Consider the following 19,936-nt stretch of genomic DNA (forward strand, 5'->3'; position numbering starts at 1 on the left):
TCACCAGCCTTGAGTATGGTGCCATGCAGGTGCTCAAGAAATGGAAACCCCCTGCCACCCTCTGACCCTGCCTGTGTCTCAGTCTGCTGTTTCAGGGCGGGGCCTCTACTTAGTTCCAGGAAATAGGATTTGGCTGATCCACAAATATTTGCCTTTACGTTTTAATTAGGTGTTGTTATTTTGTAGTTGTGCTGAGAAGAATTGTATTAGAGGGCAGGAGTTTATAAACCTCAAGGAGAAACTAAATAAGAGACTTTTGCCTGTCACACTGTGGGGTCTAAGGCCAGGAAGAAGGAAGATAGAGGGAATTTAGGAGGCGAGGTGGTCTTTGAGGGCGGGGAGGCAGAGGGGGCCAGTGTACCAGGGTAAGCCTGGCTCAAAGAGATGCTGCACTTGGCAGGGTAGATGGGGGTTGGGTAGAAGCCAGGGCACAGGTGAGAGCCTTAGGGACTCTGGCCACCTCTCCCGGGCTTTCGGCCCTGAAATTCTCACTTCCCTTCTCCCTCAGGGCATTAGTACACACTGCTCCTTTTACGAGGCATGCCATTCCACCCTTCCTGTGCCTAGAATGTTCCGCTTCATGCTTTAGTTCACAGTCATTTCCTCCTCGGAGTCCTCCCTGACATCCCAGGATGCTCTCATAACCCCAAGAAGCTTGTGTCACAGCCGCTGCTATCGACGGTAATTATATATTTACTTGCTGTGCGAGGGCCTGAATTACATCTGTCTTCTCCCAGAAGGTCAGCTCTGGAAAGGAATGGACTCTGTCTTATTTGCTCCTGAGCATTTACAGAATAAATGCTCTGTATATGCTGATGGAGTAACCGAATGAATGAGTAATAATTTTCTCCCATTCCCTGTACACCAAAAAGCAGGAGCCAGCAAACTTCTCCTGTAAAGGGCCAGATAATAAATAGTTTTGGCTTTGCAGGCCATACAGATTGTTGTAACGACTCAGCTCTGCGGCTGTGGTGGGAAAGCAGCCATGGACAATACATGAATGAGTGGGCATGGCTGTGCTCCAATAAAGCTTTATAAAAACAGGCTTTGGCCTGAGGGCCAGTTGGCTGACCCCTGTCCTAAAGCTTGCCGTTTGGCTCTCTGTTTTCACTTGCACTTCCAGTGGTGTGCTGGGGCTTACCTGTAGCAGCTTGCCAAAGACGACTGTTAAATTTTCTGGACTTTTACAAGCTGGTTGTTAAAATGGCCCTAATTAAAAATTTAAATCGTATAAACCTACGATTATAATACATAAATTACATTAAAAATGATGGTACTACAATCTGGATGAAACTTGAGGACACTCTGAGTGAAATAAGCCAGTCACAGAAAGACAAATACTGGATGATTCCACTTCTATCAAGTGCCTGGAGCAGTCAAATTCACAGAGACAGGAAGTTTAAAATTGTGGTTGCCAGGGGCGGGGAATGTGGAGTTACTGTTGAATGGGAACAGAGTTTCAGTTTGGGAAGATGAAAAAAGATCTGGAGATGGATAGTGGTGATGGTTGTACAACAGTGTGAATGTACTTAATATCACTGAACTGATGAGTTAAAGATGGTTAAGGTGGTAATAAATGTTATGTGTATTTTAACACAAAAGATTGAAAAAAAGAGGGAATATATATTCAGAACTCATCACTTTCTAATTATGTGGTAATATATTACTACTCTTGGGGCTCTGAGGTTATGCATAGCTTTTATGTCTGTGGTGGAAACGCTATCTGAGATGCTACTGCATATCTTTTCCCCACTCCATGTTGCCAGCCTGAAATTGTTCCTGGCGGGAGTATTTACACCACGGAAGTCAGGACTCCCCTGACAGCTAGCTCTACATTTACCAGCACATGACTGGTTATTTCCATGTATCCGTCTCCTCCACTAGATGGTGAGCTTCTAGGGCAAGAACATCTCAAATATTAGAATCACCAGCAGAAGCTTTTAAAATCCTGATGTCCAAGCCTCACACCAGACAGAATGCCAGGTCTCAGTGGCATTCTCAGAGACCCAGGTCTCAGTATTTTTTAAAGTCCTCAGGAGATTTCAATGGGCAGTTTGAGGATCTCAGACTTTCATGAGCATACGAATCACAAATCACCAAATTATTGAGGCTTTTAAAAAAAAATATAGTTGACTTACGAGGGGACCTTGTTAAACTGCGAATTCTGAGTACGGAGACCTGGGAGGTGGGGTGGGGGGCCAATATAACTGCATTTCTACCATGCTTCCAGGTGATGAAGATGCTGCTGGCGCACAGACCACGCTCTGAATGACAAAGGGTTAAAGGATGAAACTCATATGAAATTCGATCATAACCATGATCGTTGCTGGCCCTGAGGAGTGTGTGTCTGGCTGTTTCTGTCATTCAGCTGTGCGGGCCCTGGGGACAGCAGGGGTATCTACAGCTGCTCACAGCCTCATCCCTGGAGCCTGGAACTCACCCTAATATACAGCAGGTGCAGAATAAATGTCTGCAAGACTGAAGGTCTCAGTGAAACTGGAAGGGAAGCAGGGATGGGTATGACGTGTACTCTAGGGCTGCTGGCTGCAGGGGAAGGCATACCAACTCTAAAGCATGATGCAATGCTCTTGATTCTGGGAGGTTTACGCCACACAAAACCATTCAAGCTCTCTACCTGCATGAATCCTCCCAGCCTACCTGTGTGGTAGGGGCAGTTACCATTCCCAGTTCACAGCCAAGGAAACTGAGGTTCACTGAGACCATTGGTCAAAGAGAGAGCTGTGATCAGAACCCAAGTCTGTGCGGATCGAAGCTTCTGTCATTTCCGCTCCACATTACAGGAGCCAGAAGAATGATCTGTGCTCAACCTCTCAGCGTCAGTGCTTAGCACGGTTCTTGGCACACAGTGGAGCTCAGCTGTCAAGATTTCCTGAGCACGTGAGTCAACGATGTTCACCACCTTGGCCCTTGAACACCATGCCTGGCACACAGCAGGTGTCAAGAAACATCTACCGAACGGATGTCCGAGTGACCACAGGAATGGGCACTCATGCCCTGAGGGGATGTGCTGGCTGCTGCAGGAGCGTCGCTCAGCCCGCCGCTGGCCCCAGGCAGACATGAGCGCTAAGAGATGCTTGGCTGACAGCGCCACGAGATGAATGCATGCCCGGCGGCCTCATCTCCCCACCGACTGGCCCCGCATGGCCTTCCATAATGCAGTCCATTAAAAGGCTTGTAAATTTTCATACACGAAAGCCTACCATGGCATCAGCACAGACTAATTGTTGTTAAATGTGCGGGAATGTTACCGCCATGCCGCTGGAGCGATCACTCTTCCCAGCTCGGCCCAGACGCCGGCCCATTCCTCTGCAGGCGGAAAGCTTACAACGTTCGCACAAGGCCAAAAAGCAATTCGTGTCAAAAAGATCAATAATATAAAAATAAAGCATGAGAATTCTAGTTAAAGGGAATGTCATATAAATATGTGGCTCACGTCCATGATTCCAAGATTAAAAAAATCAATCAATATCGTTCTTTAGATGATGTTATTTCTAATGAGAAATACCCGGAACAACTGCAAATAACTGCTTAACTGGGGGGAAAAAAGCATTAATAATTTACTTTATAAGGCATATGATACTGAATGAAAGAGGATTGCTGCTGGTTCTTAATTTGGTTGTAATATGGCGTGACAGGTTCAATGATGCTTTGGTGGGTTCTTAATATTAAATTCAGAAGGATATTCAGCTCGTTATAAGTTTTACCCCAAGCTGGGCAGGGCAAAGCCAGAAGGGCCAGACCGGGTTATGGGAGCCAAGAAAACCTGCCTCATCAAAGTTATTATGTCATCAGAGGGGGTGGGGAGTAGGTGTGCACATACACGTGTGAGCCAGGAACAGGAAGGGTGGACAGAAGTCCTTCTCACTGCATCTTGCAAGTGACACCCTGTTTATTGAGCACTTGCTATATGCCAAGTCCTGGGCTGAGTATGCAGACTTGGGTTTGAATCCAGCTCTCTGTGATGGGCTGGGCTTCCCTGGTAGATTGTGCCTGGGAGAAGCTCAGTAAAGACATATCTAAAAGACACAGATCTGGCTGAAAAAAGAGATCTCTTTTCGACCCCCTAACTACCTGCAAGTGTCTAATTCAGATCCTCAATGTAGAACTGATCAATTCTAGAAAAATCTATAGAGTGTTCTCAGCTCCTTCTGTACCCCCGAAGCTCTCTGGGGAGATCCACTCAGCCCTCCAAGCTGAGGTCTGCATCTTCCATCCTCTGCTCTGCTGGTGAAGAGCTGTGTGAGCTGAAGCAAGCAGCTTAACCTCTCTGAACTGCAACGTCTCACCTGTCAGAGGGGATGACACCAGCGGTGCCTCCCTTGCTATATTGCTGAGACGTGGTGATGCGTGGCTAAATGCACGGTAAGTTTTGCTGGCTAGTGTCCCAGTCTGAGTCACCACCCACCACCATGCGCTGGGTGCTGAGCCTCACTTACCTTACCTGAGAACGGGTGAGAGCAGATGCTTCCTCATGGGGACTGGGGAGAAGTGGGAGGAATAAATTCAGCTCATCAGCTGGGAGCGCTGACTAATGTCCAAAGAACACTCACTATATGCTGGGCTTTGTTCTTGGAGCTTTTCAAGGGTCAACTCATTTAACCCTCACATCGACCCTATGAGGTAGGTATCATTATCTCCATTTAAAAGCCAAGGAAGTTGAGGCCCAGAGAGGTTAAGTGACCTGCCCAGGATCACACAGTGGGCAAACAGATGGGTTAGGATGCAAGCCTGTGCCAATCTGGCTCCAAACCCACGCTTGTTCCTACTGCTTATCTTTCCTGCTGGGTCCCGCTGGTCAGTGAGGCCACTTCTCCCTGGCTTTGCTGGCTGGTCAGGACTGCATGTGTCTAACGTCTGTGTGGCCCCAAGGGGGCCCCACTCACAAAGAGATGGCATGCCAGTGCTGGGAGCAACAGAGAAAGGGTTACCTCGGGAGTAAGAGACTTATGACATCAAAGACAGCTGAAATAGCAAACAATGTTAAAAAGGAAAAAAAAAAATCTTGTAATCACATTTCGACTCAAAGGGAAGGGCAAGAGTCCTGCAGGCAAATGCAGAAAGGAGGGGAGCACAGGGACCAGTTAGGACACGGCGTGCAGAGCTGGGTGGGCGCTCAGGGCCGAGCCCTCCTCAGGCGATCTGAGCTGTGAGGACGTGCCCTCCAGGCCCCACCTAGGCAGCTCAGCTTCAGGGATGGGGACTGGGGACCTTGTCCCGGTCAGAACCTCTTCCCACTCACATCTGCCTGTGAGGGAGCAGCAGGGCATCCTGAGTCTGGGGCTGAGACAGAAGGTGGGGGAGGCCGATGATGACTTCAGGTTCTGGGCACAGGACGGGGGCAGAGAGCAGGAGCTTGGGCAGGCGGTGTGGGGGCTCAGGTAAGGCATGTGAGGCATAGAGTCTCCTCCTCTCTGTCATTTTTGAGAGGCCAGCCCTACCCCCCAGCCCCCCACATGAGGAGGTGATAAGGAGGCTGAGGGATCCTGTTACAGCTGGAGTCACAGCCGGGCCCTCCTCTGCTCTAAAGCCTCCTGTGGCTCCCGCTCAGGCAGAGTCACAGCCAAGGAGCCCCGGGGCCCTGAATGATGAGACACTCACAAACACGACTTATGCTACGCGGCATGCTGGGTGAGTGTGGGGAGCCATGCTGGGAAAGATGGGAGTCCAAGCCTGACTAGGGGTTGGGGTCAACCAGGGCGAGCTTCCTCACTCTTGGGAGGATCTAACACTTGAAAGGAGTTAATTGGGTCAAGAGACAGTACCGGGAAAACATTCCAGGTAAGAGAACAGCAGACACGTCGCCTGAGGTGGGAATAAGCCAGGCTGTCTACTGGCTGAGGGGAGAGGCCGGGAGGGGCCAGATGGCCTGGGGTTTCTGCCCCGAGTGCCTTCTCCAGCCCACACCACCCTCCTGAGCCTGAATTCATGCCCACCTCGGTTCTCATCCTGTCTCAGGTACTAAATGGATGTCAGTCGTCTCCCCTGAACCTCATCTGTAAAGTGGAGATAATCATAAAACCTTCCCTTAATAGAAACATCACGAAGAACACACAAAATAACCATTAGAAATTGTGCACCACATGGTAGACGTGCAATAAAAGTCACGTCAGCAGACTTCTCCAGCAAAGGCAAGGCCCTCCTTCAGGGCCAAGCCTGGCTCCTGAGTGACTACAAGAGTAAGAAACTGAGTCTTAGCGATGTTCAAATCAGAGGCCACACAGCAGATATCCTGGCCTCTCTCTCATCTGGTGCCCTGTTGGTCCAACCTGGGTCTGATCAATCACTAGCGTCCTGGCAGGTGGATATGGGCAAAAGAAGGAACTTCTAGTCCTCTGCCCACCTGAAAGTGAGGGGACTCCCTTTGGTAGACTGTGTTTGGCACCTCTGGCTACATGAGACCTGTGGGAAAGGGTCTGGAATGCCTCAGAACACAGGAGATCATGACTTGTTACATCTCTGACCAGGGTGGCACCCCGAAACCCACATGAATCAGGCTGTCCGAGCGTCATCACCCCATTCTAGAGAAGGCACAGTAAAGGCTAACTCACTCAGTGAAAGGTATATGTATTTATTTGTTGACTGAATCATCCACTCATCCAACCAACACCCATCCACCCAGGAGAGGAGTGCCAGGCTGGTGGGTATCATGCCATGCTTTGCCACCTAACTACCCACAGGGAAGGCAGCAAGGCCTCCTCTTTTGCTTTCTTGCAAATTCCTCTTTCAACATAACCCTTCTGCTCCTCCACAGATAGAACTTCAATTGCGTCTGCTCTAGACTTCCTTTAGCCATTGGGGTTTGCCTTGGAGATGCACCCCAACTCCATGGGAAGAAACACAAAGGAGAAGAGACAAAAGCTCAGAACTGCTGACACTCCCACCTGGGCCCTTGGAGGGCAACGCCAGGCTCGACGCTGAGGAGGCTGCCTGCTGTCTGTGTGCCTTGGCTTCTGCCTTGGGAGCACCCATCACCCTCCCTTGGGCATCGAGAGGGCAGAAAGCAGTGCTCTGCATGGAGGTGGTGATCTAAGGAACTGGTGCTGGGGGAAAATGAGAAGGCTAAAATGTGGCAAAGGCTGAAGGAGAGGGGCTGGGGGGGCAGGAGAAAACGTAGAAGAAGGTGGAAGAAAAGAAGAGGAGAGAGGGAGATGAGAGTTGAGGATCCGTGGAGAGGAAAGAACTGGCACTCTGTAAATCCAGGAGTTCTAATTACCTACTGTTGTGTAACCACCCACCCCAAATGCAAAGGCTCATAACAACGTCTTATCTTCATGGTCCTGGGGGTTGACTGGGCTCAGTGGGGTGGTTCTTTCCTGTCATCTCTCAGGCAGTCATGGCAAGATGGCAGCTGATGGCCAGCATTTCCTTGACTTGCGTCTGGTGCCTTGGTGTCCCCGGCCCCTCTCTCTGCCATGGGGACACTCATCCCTCAGGGCCTCTCCAGGCAGGCTGGGCGTCTCACCACAGGGAGCCTCCGGGTGGTCACATTTCTTACGGGAAGGCTGGGCTAGAGGAGGCAGGAGGTGAAAACCCCAGGCTGGCTGAGGCCTCTGTTGTTATGGGCACAGGGCCACCTCTGCCATGTCTATTGGCTCAAGTGGAAAAAAATCTAAAGGCCCATATTCAAAGGATGGAGACACAGGCTCCGCCTCCTGATGGGGGAACGCCAGGACACAGCACAGACATGCAGCCACCGTAGGGACAGTGTGAACCTGAAGTTCAGCAAACGAAGGGGATCTCTGGGAGGGACATGACCGCGACATGTCGCTTCAGTCATGGGCACTGAACTCCTAGGGATATTATAAGTATTTGTTGAGTGGGCCTTGGAGGCACCAAGGAGAAGGGTGGCCCTTCAAGTTCTGGCACAAATGCTTGCCCAACTCCCTCACCCCGAGAAGAATGGTCAGGCTGACTAGCAGGTTGAGACCTTCACTGGGCCCAGTATCTCGAACAATACTTGGTATACAGCAGGTACTCAGCAGATGTCTGTTGAGTGAATAAATGACTGCATGGGCTCGACTGAGGACCCGTTCCGTCTCTTGGTAGGTGGCGTCTCGACCCCCTCGCCGAGCTCCTAAAAGGCGGTCACGCCACACGAGCTCCCTCTGATCCTGAGAGGACAGGGAGACCACAACCTCAGGCCCAAGCAACCAGACACCCCCCACCACAGTGAGAGCAAGCGACTCGCTGGCCTCTTGACAGTGAATCTCACTGAACCTCACGCGATCCGAACAGCTGTCCCTACGCAGCAGGAAACAGTGGCTCAGAGATATGAAGACACTGGTCAAAGTCACACAAGCAGTGTCAGGGGGACTCAGACCCTGGGTGTCTGACCACCACTCTCTCTCACTTTCCCTGGGGATCAGAGGCTGTCTCTGCCTCTTTGGTTCCCAAACTGCTGTGTTTCAATCAGGCCCAGGTGAACGAGACTGTTCCACCTCAATGGAAGGGGGTTTTCCGCCACGCAGGCCGCATCTTCATGGTGGAAGAGGAAGGAAGCAGGGGAAAAAAAGAAAACCTCTCCCCGCAGTGGCCTTGCCATCTTCTGGCTGGGCCACGGCACACACGCCTTAGCAAAGTTTCACCTCTGATTTAGCATAACAAAACTTTTAATTTAGATGTTTTCGTCTCTCTCTCCAAGTAAAAATAAGTTTAAAATAATGACTGTAATAAATGAAGGTAATTAATTGTAGTTTGTTCCTTTACTGTCTAGTCAGCTTAATTTTACCTTTTCAACTAATAATGAGAAAATAATTTTTGTGCTCGGAGGGTTAATGATATGTAACTGCGAGAACTGCTAATTGCATGTTGCAATCCATCCATCAACAACCCCATCTGTGCGACTTGATTATGTTTGCTAAATTATTGCTTTGAATTATCTTTCATAAAGCAACTTTTGTAATTAGCGGGGCTTTCGTCTTGCTCTTTTCTCTGCGCACAAGGATATTCAAACTTTGGCCATTTCAAGCTGTCTCCATTAAGCCACCTTCTCTGGCTGTCTTTGTTTCCCTGAGCAGGGGGAATCAAGAGACTGTCCTTTAAGCAATCAAGGCGGAGAGGGAAAGCTTCCTCAATTCACAGCAGGGCAAATTCACTTCCTCTCCGCCTCCCTCCCACCACCAGCACGGTGGGGGAAAAAAAAAGAAAGAAAAAGAAAATAAGACCCCCACATACATAGTATGAAAAGATAAAAGGATGCCTGTATTCTGTATACACCAGGGCTGGTGGAGTGAAATTAAGGAATGAACTTGAATGTGTTATATTTCAACAAGAGGCCCGCACTTGGGGAGAAGGAATGACGGGTACGATATTCAGCCTTGGCGTTTTATGGGTTAGTTTATGTGACTCTGGAAGGTGTTCGCCTCAGGGAATATTCCTGGGAGGTGATTAATGCCCACTTGGGAATCTGCAGCTCTGAGCCCAGGGCCTGGTGGATTGCGAGAGGGAAGCGGCATAAAGGATGAACCCTCATTAAAAAAATTAAAATGAAAATCAAATTTGGATTATAAACGGCCTGTGTGTGTGCAGTTTGTTCTGGACGAAGAAGATGCTTTTTATTAACACCTTTCTTTGCCAGCGCTTCTCCCCTGAGGCACTGGGAGGGACATGGCGGCCGCAGTGGATTAGTCAATAGATCATGAAGAAAGCAGGGGTTTTGGGAATAAAACTCCAGACAAATGTAGTCTTTTTGGTACATTAAAGGGATGATAGAAAACCCTTTTAAAAAAATTAACGAAGTTCTTTGAAGATTGCCAGCTATTAAAATGGTGTCTATCCCACATGCCACATGGATTTGGAAATGAGAATTCAGCTTTGTCTCTTCTGGCCGCCCTAAGACTCTCTCTCTCCTCCTGCACTTACTGAGCATAAACTGTGTGCCGGACATAAGTCAACTGCCTCCACGCTGTTCAGTTCTTAGAAGCCCTCCTGTTAGTCGCCTTTAAGGAGGAAAACTGCAGCTCAAAAAAAAAAAAAACACACAAAAAAAAACACCCCAAAAAAACTGCAGCTCAGAGAGGTTGAGGAACTTCCCTTAGGCCACACAACTAGCGAAAGATTCAAGCCAGGCCCATCTGAGTCTGATTCACATGTACTTTCCACCATACCACACTTGGGTCTTCTCTGACCACTGCCGAAATCTAACGTGTAACTCTTACTCCCATCGAAAGATGACATAAGTCATGCTGGCTTCCTCTAGGGACAGAAAACCCCCTTCTTTTGGATAAAAAGCCTTGAACACCTCGTTAGGAAAGAGGCAGATTCTAACCCAGGCATAGTGGAGGCCAAAGAAACCTATGTTGAAGGTGACTGATAACAGAAATAAAATAGTAAGGCTTTTAACACACAAAGTAACGTTCTGAACACTCTGTATTAACTTTGTTCTTCTTCATTCACAACCCTATGGAATAGGTATAATTATTATTCAGTTTTGTAGAGTGTGACACAGAGGCCCAGAGACACAAATAACTTGTGCATAGAGGCACAGGCAACCTGCTTAAGGTCAAACAGCTAGAAACTGGTAGAAGCAGGATTCAAATCCAGGTTGACCCCAGAGTCTGTGCTCTTCACTCCCAAGCAGCTATGTGTCAGGAATTACATTAAATTCTTTCCCTTCATTGTATTTCATCTAATCCTCAGAACAACATGGAAAGATCTGTAGTGCTTTTATTCTCCTTTAACAGATAGGGAAACTGAGGCTAAGAGAAGCTTTGCCATGCCAAGCCAAGCAAGGAGAATGGCCGAGAAAGTAATGCTCTACATGAAACATTCAATGCCTGTCTTGGGGCTGGACCAAGGGATCAGCTGCCTGAGAGTGCTTGTGTGCTGAATGCTTCTCATGGGACCGTGAGCTGGCAGATGGGGACCTTTTTAAAAAAAAACAAAAAAACAAAACACAAAGCCATGACAATACATTCCTAACATTATTGGTCTTCTTTCTGGGTTTTTTCCACCCTCTTCCAGCTCAGGCACCTCACAACCAAATGAATCAATACCGGATGGCCCTATAAATAAATAAGCACATCAGTCAACTCAGTAATAAAATGAAAGGATGAAAAATATGGAAATCAGCGACATTTGTGTAAATCCAGTTATTGTTTACTTTAATATTGCCTTATGTGCTTACTCGGTTCTGAAGAGACAGATTTAAAGTAATGTGGCACTTGGCGGACGACAGACTTAAAAATGTATCTCCACTGGCAAGTGCTTAAGGGCCAATCCTTTCAGCATCCTGCCTGAATCCAGGGGAAGACTGAGAAGAGCCCCCTGAAGACAGAACGTTGGAGAAATGGCCTCCCTCTTCCACTCCCCTGACTCAGTGTAACTCCATTCTTTTCCTTGCCAACCTCCTGCGCCAGCCAGACAAGTGGACATTCTCGGAATCCTGGTCACCAAGTCAAGCAAAGAGGAGATGCGGGGGAGGTTCATCTCCATCCCAGGGCTCCAGGAAGGCAAGAGAAACAACTGGCTGAGGACAGCTCAGCTGCTGCCAAAGGAACGAGGGCCCGATGGGTTGGCACGAAAAGATGTGCAAGGAGTAGATTTTATATACTCCGAGGGTGGGTGGTAGAGAGGAGTATGTCAGAGCAGGCAGCAACCCCACCAAAGGGAAACAGAGCACCCTTTCTTATCATGATACTATGGCTGATCTGGAGGGCATGGGGCAGTCTACAATGGGGGCAGGGAAGTTTCTCTGCTGCTGGAAATCTCTGAGAACCCCAGGTGGGATAGGAGAGACAACCGGGGGGTATTTTCGTGACATGCCACAGGCCTTGGGTCTTACCTCAGCTTGGAAGCTTTTTAATACAGGAGCCACCATCTCTCTGATTTCCTGTAAAAGAGATCAGCGAAGAATTCACTGTGGTGTCAAGCAGCCCCTGCCTGCAGCTCACTGTTGTCCCCCAAATCAGCAAGTGTGTCCCGTGGGACTTGCGCTCCATGAGATTTCATAAGGGTTCCTCACCTACACACAGACCCAAACACACACACAAAGGGGCCCGGCCAGGTCTGATCAGAACACATCAAGCACAACATCAAGTTTCCTCCCTGCAGGACCCTTGGGAGCCTTTTACACAGTGCACATTGGGAATTTCTGGAAGAGGGAGAGGAAGTAGCATTTCCCAAGTGGATCTGATCACGGAATGCTGTTTTATGCAAAGTACCTCATGTGATTGGTGGCTCATCAGGGGTCATTTTTTGGAGCTGAGGCTGGAGAGGCTCTGCGCCCTGGGTCATGTCACTAACATCCCTTCAAGAAAACCTCTGCCCTCCAGGCGCTGCTTGGGAGATGTCTCCAGAGGTTGCCCTTTCTGCTTCCCCACTCAGTCGCCCTCTCTAGCAAAGACTGCATTTGTCATTTTAGCAACACCGCCATGTACTATCACCCCTTCCTCACCAGAAAATGGGGTTTCTGGGGGCTTGGTGGAGTCACCTGCCATGGGACCCAGCTCAGAAGAAGGGCCCTATAAATGTTTGCTAAACTCTATGCCACCGGGCTATCTTCAGAAGGGAGCCTCCTATTTTTGGACCCTAATTTCATGCCTTCCTCAAGGGCCTTTGAGGTTCCCAGCCCCAAGGATGCCCCTGGTGGACTCCCATGAGTTCTTTTCAGCATGCAAGAGGAAGGTCTTTTAGAACTGAGGGTCCAAAGATCTTGATCATAAATGCTCCAGCTTTCTCTGAGACCCACTGGGGACTCCTCTAACCACTGTCATCTATGGGCCAAAAGAAACCCCCGTGGGAGGAGAACCTGAGGGGGGCTCGAGACAATGGAGAGGGAGCAGGTAGCAGAGAAAAGCAGGAAAGGGAAGGATGCACCGAATACCTATGTCAGGTGAAGAATAAATCCCTTAACTATGAAATAGGATGGTGTTGCTCCTGGAAACAACCCTTCTTCTGGGTCCTGGGAATGCTTCCTCACTGTTCTGGGGTCCCCCCAGGGCTTCTCAGAGCCACTGACTACTGATGTGTGCTGGGGATCTAAGGAGAGATGTAGGGAACCCATGTGAACCTAGGGAATTTATTTGATCAGAAGGAACTGTGAGTGCAGGGGCTGAGCATGGAAAAGGAAACTCCTGTAGACCCAGGTTGCAGGTTATAAACTCAAATGCCCACAGAGGCTGGAGGAAGAGGACAGGAGGGAGACAGGCTGGGCGGCCTGTGGCAAATCTCAGGAGAACACAGCGCCTTTGTAAGGGGGTGGCAGCTGCTCGGCTGTTTCTGATGACTGCTGTGTGGGGGTGGAGCCTCTGTGTGGCCAGCTCTACCAAATGGTCTCAAAAGAGATCGGAAATCCGAGTTTTGGGGTGAAATCAGAGATGCTAAATGTTGATAACTCATTGTAAAACTGGAGAGATTTTTACCGACCAAATAAAACACATCAACAGAAAACCTCTGGTCTGGGTTTCAGGAAACGGAAGTATTGGAAGGGGCTTATCTCCTCTGAATTTACAGAAAGGGACACAGGGGCTCTGAGAGTGGCTGACTTTTGAAGGTCCCAAAGCAAGTGAGTGGCACAGTTGGAATTTCAATGCAGGTCAACAGATTCTCCAAACAGGCTCTGTTCACAAACCCCCACTCATATGAATTTAGGGGATTCAAATCTGAGAACTGTGGTGAGGTTGGTGGGACTCTGGACCAATGCCAACTGTTTCTAGACGCCCACCGCCCTTTCTGTCTGCTTAACCCCTGGGGGAAACCAAGCACAAGCACCAGCAGGAGGTGAGCTGGGTACCAGCCAGATGATGTTCTTAAATAAAGTCTTGGCATGACTCTCCCCCATCAGGAGAGACTAGTTCCAAAAATGAGAATTTTCAGAGGCGCGACTATAATAGGAATGGAAACTTATTCCTCCTAATTACATAATTGCATAATTATGCAGTATTAAAATTATGTAAGCCGAACTCAGAGGCTTAAAACCTGGCCTGGATTTCCCTTATCACCTGGGGGCTCCCACATGGCCTGGGGGAAGGTCTAAATGGTGGGCTGTGGAGATTTGTGGCCATTTCATCTCTGCTTCCCAGACACTGGACTCAGAGACAAAGCTTCTGGTTCTCTCACTCTGGGCAGAAAAATCGGTTTAAAGACTAAGCTGTTCTCTGTTGTAAGAGGGGAGGGAAGGATGCTCAGAATCTCCCCATGTCTTCTTAGCTCCCAGTCAAACCCAGGACTTGACTTGGTCTTTCTGAAGCTGTAACATGGCAGACACACAGATCTGAGATTCCCACCCCTTCTCCAAGTGCACTCTCTCTCAGCTCTCAAACCTGATTCCCCCCAGACTTGCTCCAGGGACAAGTCCTAACTAGAACCTACTTCCCACTCTTGTCTTGAAGAACCCAAGATATTTATGACATGTGAGGAGGATTTCACAGCTAAGAGACCAACCCCTCTGCGTGGCCTGATTTCTGGGTAGCCGGTTCTGGGTCTTCTCCACCTTTCTGTGGGCCCCTCCTCCGTCAGTAAGATGGCAACAGGGCTCCTAGGTGATTCCAATAGGCAGAATGGAATCAACATTCTAGGTCTAACATTAATACCTTCGGAATGGCAGACCCTGTTTGGTTCTCCAAGATGCAAGCCACCTGAGTGGGCTGAGACAGAGAGCTCCACCCTCTGCTGACCACAGAGAGGCACAGCTGGCTTTGGGAATGGGCTGGGTGTCTGTTTCCCGTTTTCATGCCTCTGATGTGTCACATCCCTGCCAACATTATATGGAGTCAGGAGGTTTTCTTCTTCCTATTTGCATTTATTTCCATCATTAAAAAAAAAAATTTTGAGGAGCAACAGGGGGCCTGATAGAGGAGGAAAAAAAAAATTCACACATTCACCCCTGTGAAGAAAGAAACGTGTCCATTCTAGTCTTTTCCCCTGCGGGACTCTTACATTGTGGGGGCTGGTCATTAACTGGACCACCCTCATAGCAGCTGGGAAAGACAATGCTGGTGGCTGGAGTTGCAAAGGAAGGGGTGAAGAATGAGGCACATTTATGGGGGATGGGTGCCACTTTCAGACTTGGGAGATTAAGGGAAGGGCTGGAGAGGGTGATAGTCTACAGCCACCATCTCCCAGACGCCAACGGGAAAGCAAAACAAAACCAGGAACTCAAGACAAATTGTCTTTGCTGTCAAGGCCAAGCATCTGACTTGGACGTTAATGTGGGGGGAAAATGGATGTTGTACAGAGCCCTCAAAAACAGTGGCTTCCGTGGAGAAGCGTCCTGCTCTTACTCTAGACAGCACCGCTGAGTGCCACTATACGAAGAAATGCGGAAACATTGAGGGTTGTAATTTTTCTTTGTGGCTAATTAGCTTCTTTTCTTGTTAGTCACTTATGTCTATAGTTTTCAAAATATAGTTTGAACGGAGAAAAATCTGCATTCCTACTGAGTTAATTCTATAACAGCAACTATACTGTACCTCAGGTACATTTTTCTTAAATTCCCGGCGGAGTTCAATTAAATGTTTATGAGAATGTTCACTCTCCTCCTGCCGTGCAGACAGCTCGGAAGCGACGGAATTAAGCTCCTTCTGGAACAATAAAAAAAAAAAAAAAAAAAAAGGAGAGAGAGAAAAGAAAAAGATTTTTTTTTCCTCCTTTTCCTTTTTAATCATTGTACAAAACAGCATTCCAAACAAGTTTTCTTAACTTACAAAAAAGCTGAGAAAAGACAGGATATTGACTCCTGGCACAAATGAATAATTTACGAAACTGGGGATGCAACCGAAAAAAAAATCCAGGACAGCTTTTTTGCTTGTCAGAAGTCAGGCCAGATCAATACTCTCCCATAAAGTTGGGTGGAGTTGTTTTTTTCATTTCTTCCTTACGCCTCTGCCCCACCTCTTAAATTTCCAAGGGAGTGATGGCATAAGCTTGTCAGTAACTGTAGAAAACATCTCCAAACCGTGTCAAAATAGTAAAGTGCGGCATATTGTATGGGCATATTATAGTGTAAGAAAGTGCTGTCGACAGCTTTCATATATCAGAGGTGGGAACTGTTCCAACTATGACTTACTTACACTTAAGGGTTCATAAATACGCCTTTTAAGATATAGATGGCTTTTTAATTTCAGTAGATTTTGGAAAAATGAAGGTGCCAATAAGAAGCAAGATGACCTTTTGTGTATCCTGCAGTAAATCATTTAAGGTTCACTTCAAGTATAAGAAATATTTCATTGAAGACTGCTGGATTCAGAGCAAAGGACTGGAAGCAGCTTTGCCTGCTTATGTGCAATGAAGGTTTCAGACCAGGTTTTTACAGGATGCACCAAGGAGGGAAAAAAAGAGTGAGGGATGGAAGTGGGGGATGCTCCAGCTCACACATGACAGACAATGTCTGCTGGTCGTACATGTATATTTGATCACCCCTCTCGCAGCTTTCTTCACTTTAACGGTGGCAGTTTCACAAGGGGAGTACAATTCACCATGAGTTGTCATGGATTTCATTTGCATAATTCAAGAAATGCTCTGTTTATGTGGTCTGCTGCTTTCTTGCACCATCCCGAGATGGGCTTTTTTCTGGACCATAACTCGAGGAGCATTTCTGTATATATCACCCGATTATATTTGCAGCAATCAAGCCCCATAATTTCCTAAATCCGGTGATGCAATAAATTTCTGCAATCAGATTTATTAAAAACACACACGCAGATGCGAGAGTGTATTTCGAGGGTGAACTCTTTAATCTAACATATGTATGACGAGGCCTGGTACCGTGTTGAAAGACCCCATTTGTCATCGCTAATACGCATTCATCTTGCACACACAATGAAACACTTTTACCATTAGATAATGAAATAAAAGTACTATTAACCCGCTGCAAATCCTTTTCCCTCTAAGAGACAAAATGCATGGTAATTGTCTTATATCATGTCTGAGAGTCGGTAAATCTGCTCAACAGCAGTTCACCATAGCACCATAAACCTCATACCCACTGAAGGCTGGAGCGTCTACCCTAAACCCAGAATAAGTGTCTCTGCCTATGGAGTTTTTGGGAAAAATCAGGGAAGGACTTTCTATTTCTGAAGAAATGTCTAACTTCTTTGGAAAATCATGAGACTAGAAGGGAGAAGGTTGAGGCAAAAAAAAAAAAAAAAAGTCATTAAAATAGAGGGGCAAGAGACAGCGAAGTGTGGTGCTCTCCAAGGTGCTGAAATCAACTCCATGCCACAGTACTGGGTGCACCAACTCCAAGGTGCGGGGACTTCTCGTCCAGACGTCCCATTGAATTATTGAGCCAGGTAAGGAACAGGGTGTCATGGGAGAGGAGAGAGAGAAAACAGCAACAATTTCTGACAGTCTACCAAGGTGACAGAGAAAATAAGGAGATTTCTGGTTTATCCTCATTTAAAAATAACTGCAGCTTCCAATAAAGAAACCACAGTTGACTGTGACCAAAATATCAAGTGACTAGGGAGAGATCTGTGTTTGCAGCAATAGGACTGATCAAAGGTAGACAAAACCCAAGTAGGTAGTGCAGCCAGGTGGACGGACCCTCACTTGGCAGGAGGGAAGGAACCAGAATGTCATGGTCAACTGGAGTTGTGGCAGGATGCTCACAGTTTTTCTTAGTTTGTTTCATCTGTCTTGAAGATAAAGGTGTGATTTTTTTACATTGCTACAGGACAAACAGAACTGAGACCTGGGTTAACATCACACGATTTAGAATGATCATATATCTGACACAATGTTCTTATCTCTGGGATACTAACTCTCCCAGCATCCCAGCAACCTCATGGGGGTTGATCTTTGACTCCTTATTTAAAACATCAAACCCAGGTTCCAAAAGGAAATCTCAGAGCAGGATAAGTCCAAGTGTCTGATGTGCTGTACCAGACAATGACACCGTGCAAGTGCACCAGCTCCCTCCGCCCTAACCTCCCAGGCTGCCAGTGGGCGCGAATCTGTCTGCTGCATCCACACTGTAGACAGGGCAGCGTGAGACGGGACGCGGAACATCAGCAGGCCTCCAACTCCAGCCCCAGGCAAGCCCAGCTCTTGGTATCTTTCCTGTTCATCCCTAGAGGAGCAGATGATGTGTCTGATGTCTACGTTCTTCTCAACATTGTCTTACATCTATGTTCATCCTTCAACCCTGAAGTCTTGCCGCTTGTCTATGGTAAGTACACTAACAACAACAACAATGGTAAATAATCATCGTGCATTGTGCTAAGTCACTTCAGTTGTGTCCAACTCTTTGCAACCCGGTGGACCATAGCCCACCAGGCTCCTCTATCCATGGGATCTTCCCAGGCAAGAATACTGGAGAGGGTTGCCATGCCCTCCTCCAGAGGATTTTCCCAACCCAGGGTTCAAACTCGCATCTCTTATGTCTCCTGCCACTAGCGTCACCTGGGAAGCCCAAATAAATAATCACAACTATCACTAACTAGGTCCTTAAACATACCAGGCAACATGCTAAAGCTCCTTATATACATCATCTCATGTGGTGGACACATTAACATGTTGTAAGTTGATTCAAGCAGGGACTAAGGAACAAATTATATTCCTAATAATTCAGGTGTGAATTATCTCCTTGGTGGATTATAAAGGCAAAATTAAAATGTCCTGCTCTTCACTGGGCTTCAGTCCCTTCCTCACTAGCTGGGGGATGTTGAGGGAGCCGTTTTTAAATGTTATAAATGTGTAAAGCATCAAGCACAGTACTAACTGTTCAGCAAGTGTTGGTTGATATTAAACTTAGATAAACTGAGAGCGCAGAGAACAACCCCCTAGATCAGTGATTCTATGCGCTCTGGATTTCACAGGTTGGTAAAAATCTCACCCCCCTTGTTGTTGTTGTTCATTTGCTAAGTCATGTCTGATTCTTTGCGACCCCATGGACTGCATCATGCCAGGCCTCCCTGTCCCTCACCATCTCCCAAAGTTCGCCCAAGTTCATGTCCACTGAATTGGTGATGCCATCCAATCATCATCCCATCCTCTGTCATCCTCTTCTCCTTTTGCCTTCAATCTTTCCCAGCATCACACCCCTGCCCCCGAATAAAAGGATGATAGAGTATTGCCAAGTTTTACTCTAACAGGCAAAGAAAATAAAAAACCACTCCCTCCCACCCTAAAAGACAAGACTATTTAAACATTAACAAAGCAAGACGGCCAATGAGAGAATTGACAAGTCTTTTAAAATAAACATATTTAAATAAAAAAAAAACTCATAGCACTGTATTTATTTTGAAGGAATACAAAAAAACTCTCATAGACATAAACCAGCACCCATCTGAAGTTGAGTTTTAGAAATAAGTGTCTGAACTCCCAGGCACATACACACAGCTTGCAGGCCCTCTTTGATGACCAAGCAGAACTTGGGATCCTCTTCCACCCGGCCCCCAGCCCCCAGCCCTAGGGGAGCCATGATTAACACAGCCCCAGACTTTGGGCCAGGCCCAGGCGGGGAGAAGACTCATCTGATTAACCGGCCATCAGCAGCAGACAGACAGCCCGGAGCCCGGCGCAGACCATTCAAATAATGATCATCATAAACAGCCCATTTGCAACTAAAAAGAAATAATTTTAATGAGCTTGGAGCAGATGATAGATGCAGCTGAGGCTCGGGCCAGTGTGCAGAAAGAAAGGAAGCCGGGGCTGAGCTGCATTCAGGACAAGGAACGGCAGGAAGAGGCTGGGGCAAGGGAAGAAGGGCTCTTCTAATGGAACCTACAGCTCTGCTGCTTGTCTACGGGAAACGCCCACTGTCTGGGAAGTGCTCCTAACTCTGAGAGGGTCTGTCATCACCTTGCTGGGCAACCTTGGAGCTTCCCAGGCATGCAGGGTCTTGGAACATATGATCCAGAAGGAACTTTCGAGGCTGTCCAGTTCATCACTGCCTGAACTTCAACCATACATACCACTCTGCATGCATTCTGCCATATTGAAGTTCCACATGAATTAAACAAAGTCCTTGGTA

At 47.6% G+C, this 19,936-nt stretch overlaps 1 protein-coding gene across 1 annotated transcript in view; it reads right to left on the reverse strand.

Annotated features, from left to right (window-relative positions):
• Window positions 1–19,384, reverse strand: part of CUX2 (cut like homeobox 2) — a 104,938-nt gene extending 85,554 nt beyond the window's left edge. The window contains exons 1-3 of the mRNA XM_061140698.1: window positions 19,301–19,384; window positions 15,432–15,542; window positions 11,804–11,851 (exon numbers count right to left, since the gene is read on the reverse strand). Of these exons, the coding sequence (XP_060996681.1) occupies window positions 11,804–11,851; window positions 15,432–15,542; window positions 19,301–19,384 (243 nt within the window). The remainder of the gene's footprint in view (window positions 1–11,803; window positions 11,852–15,431; window positions 15,543–19,300) is intronic.
• Window positions 19,385–19,936: the final 552 nt, after the last annotated feature.

This window comes from Dama dama, chromosome 5 (genome assembly GCF_033118175.1).
Source record: "Dama dama isolate Ldn47 chromosome 5, ASM3311817v1, whole genome shotgun sequence".
Classification (NCBI taxonomy): Eukaryota; Metazoa; Chordata; class Mammalia; order Artiodactyla; family Cervidae; genus Dama; species Dama dama.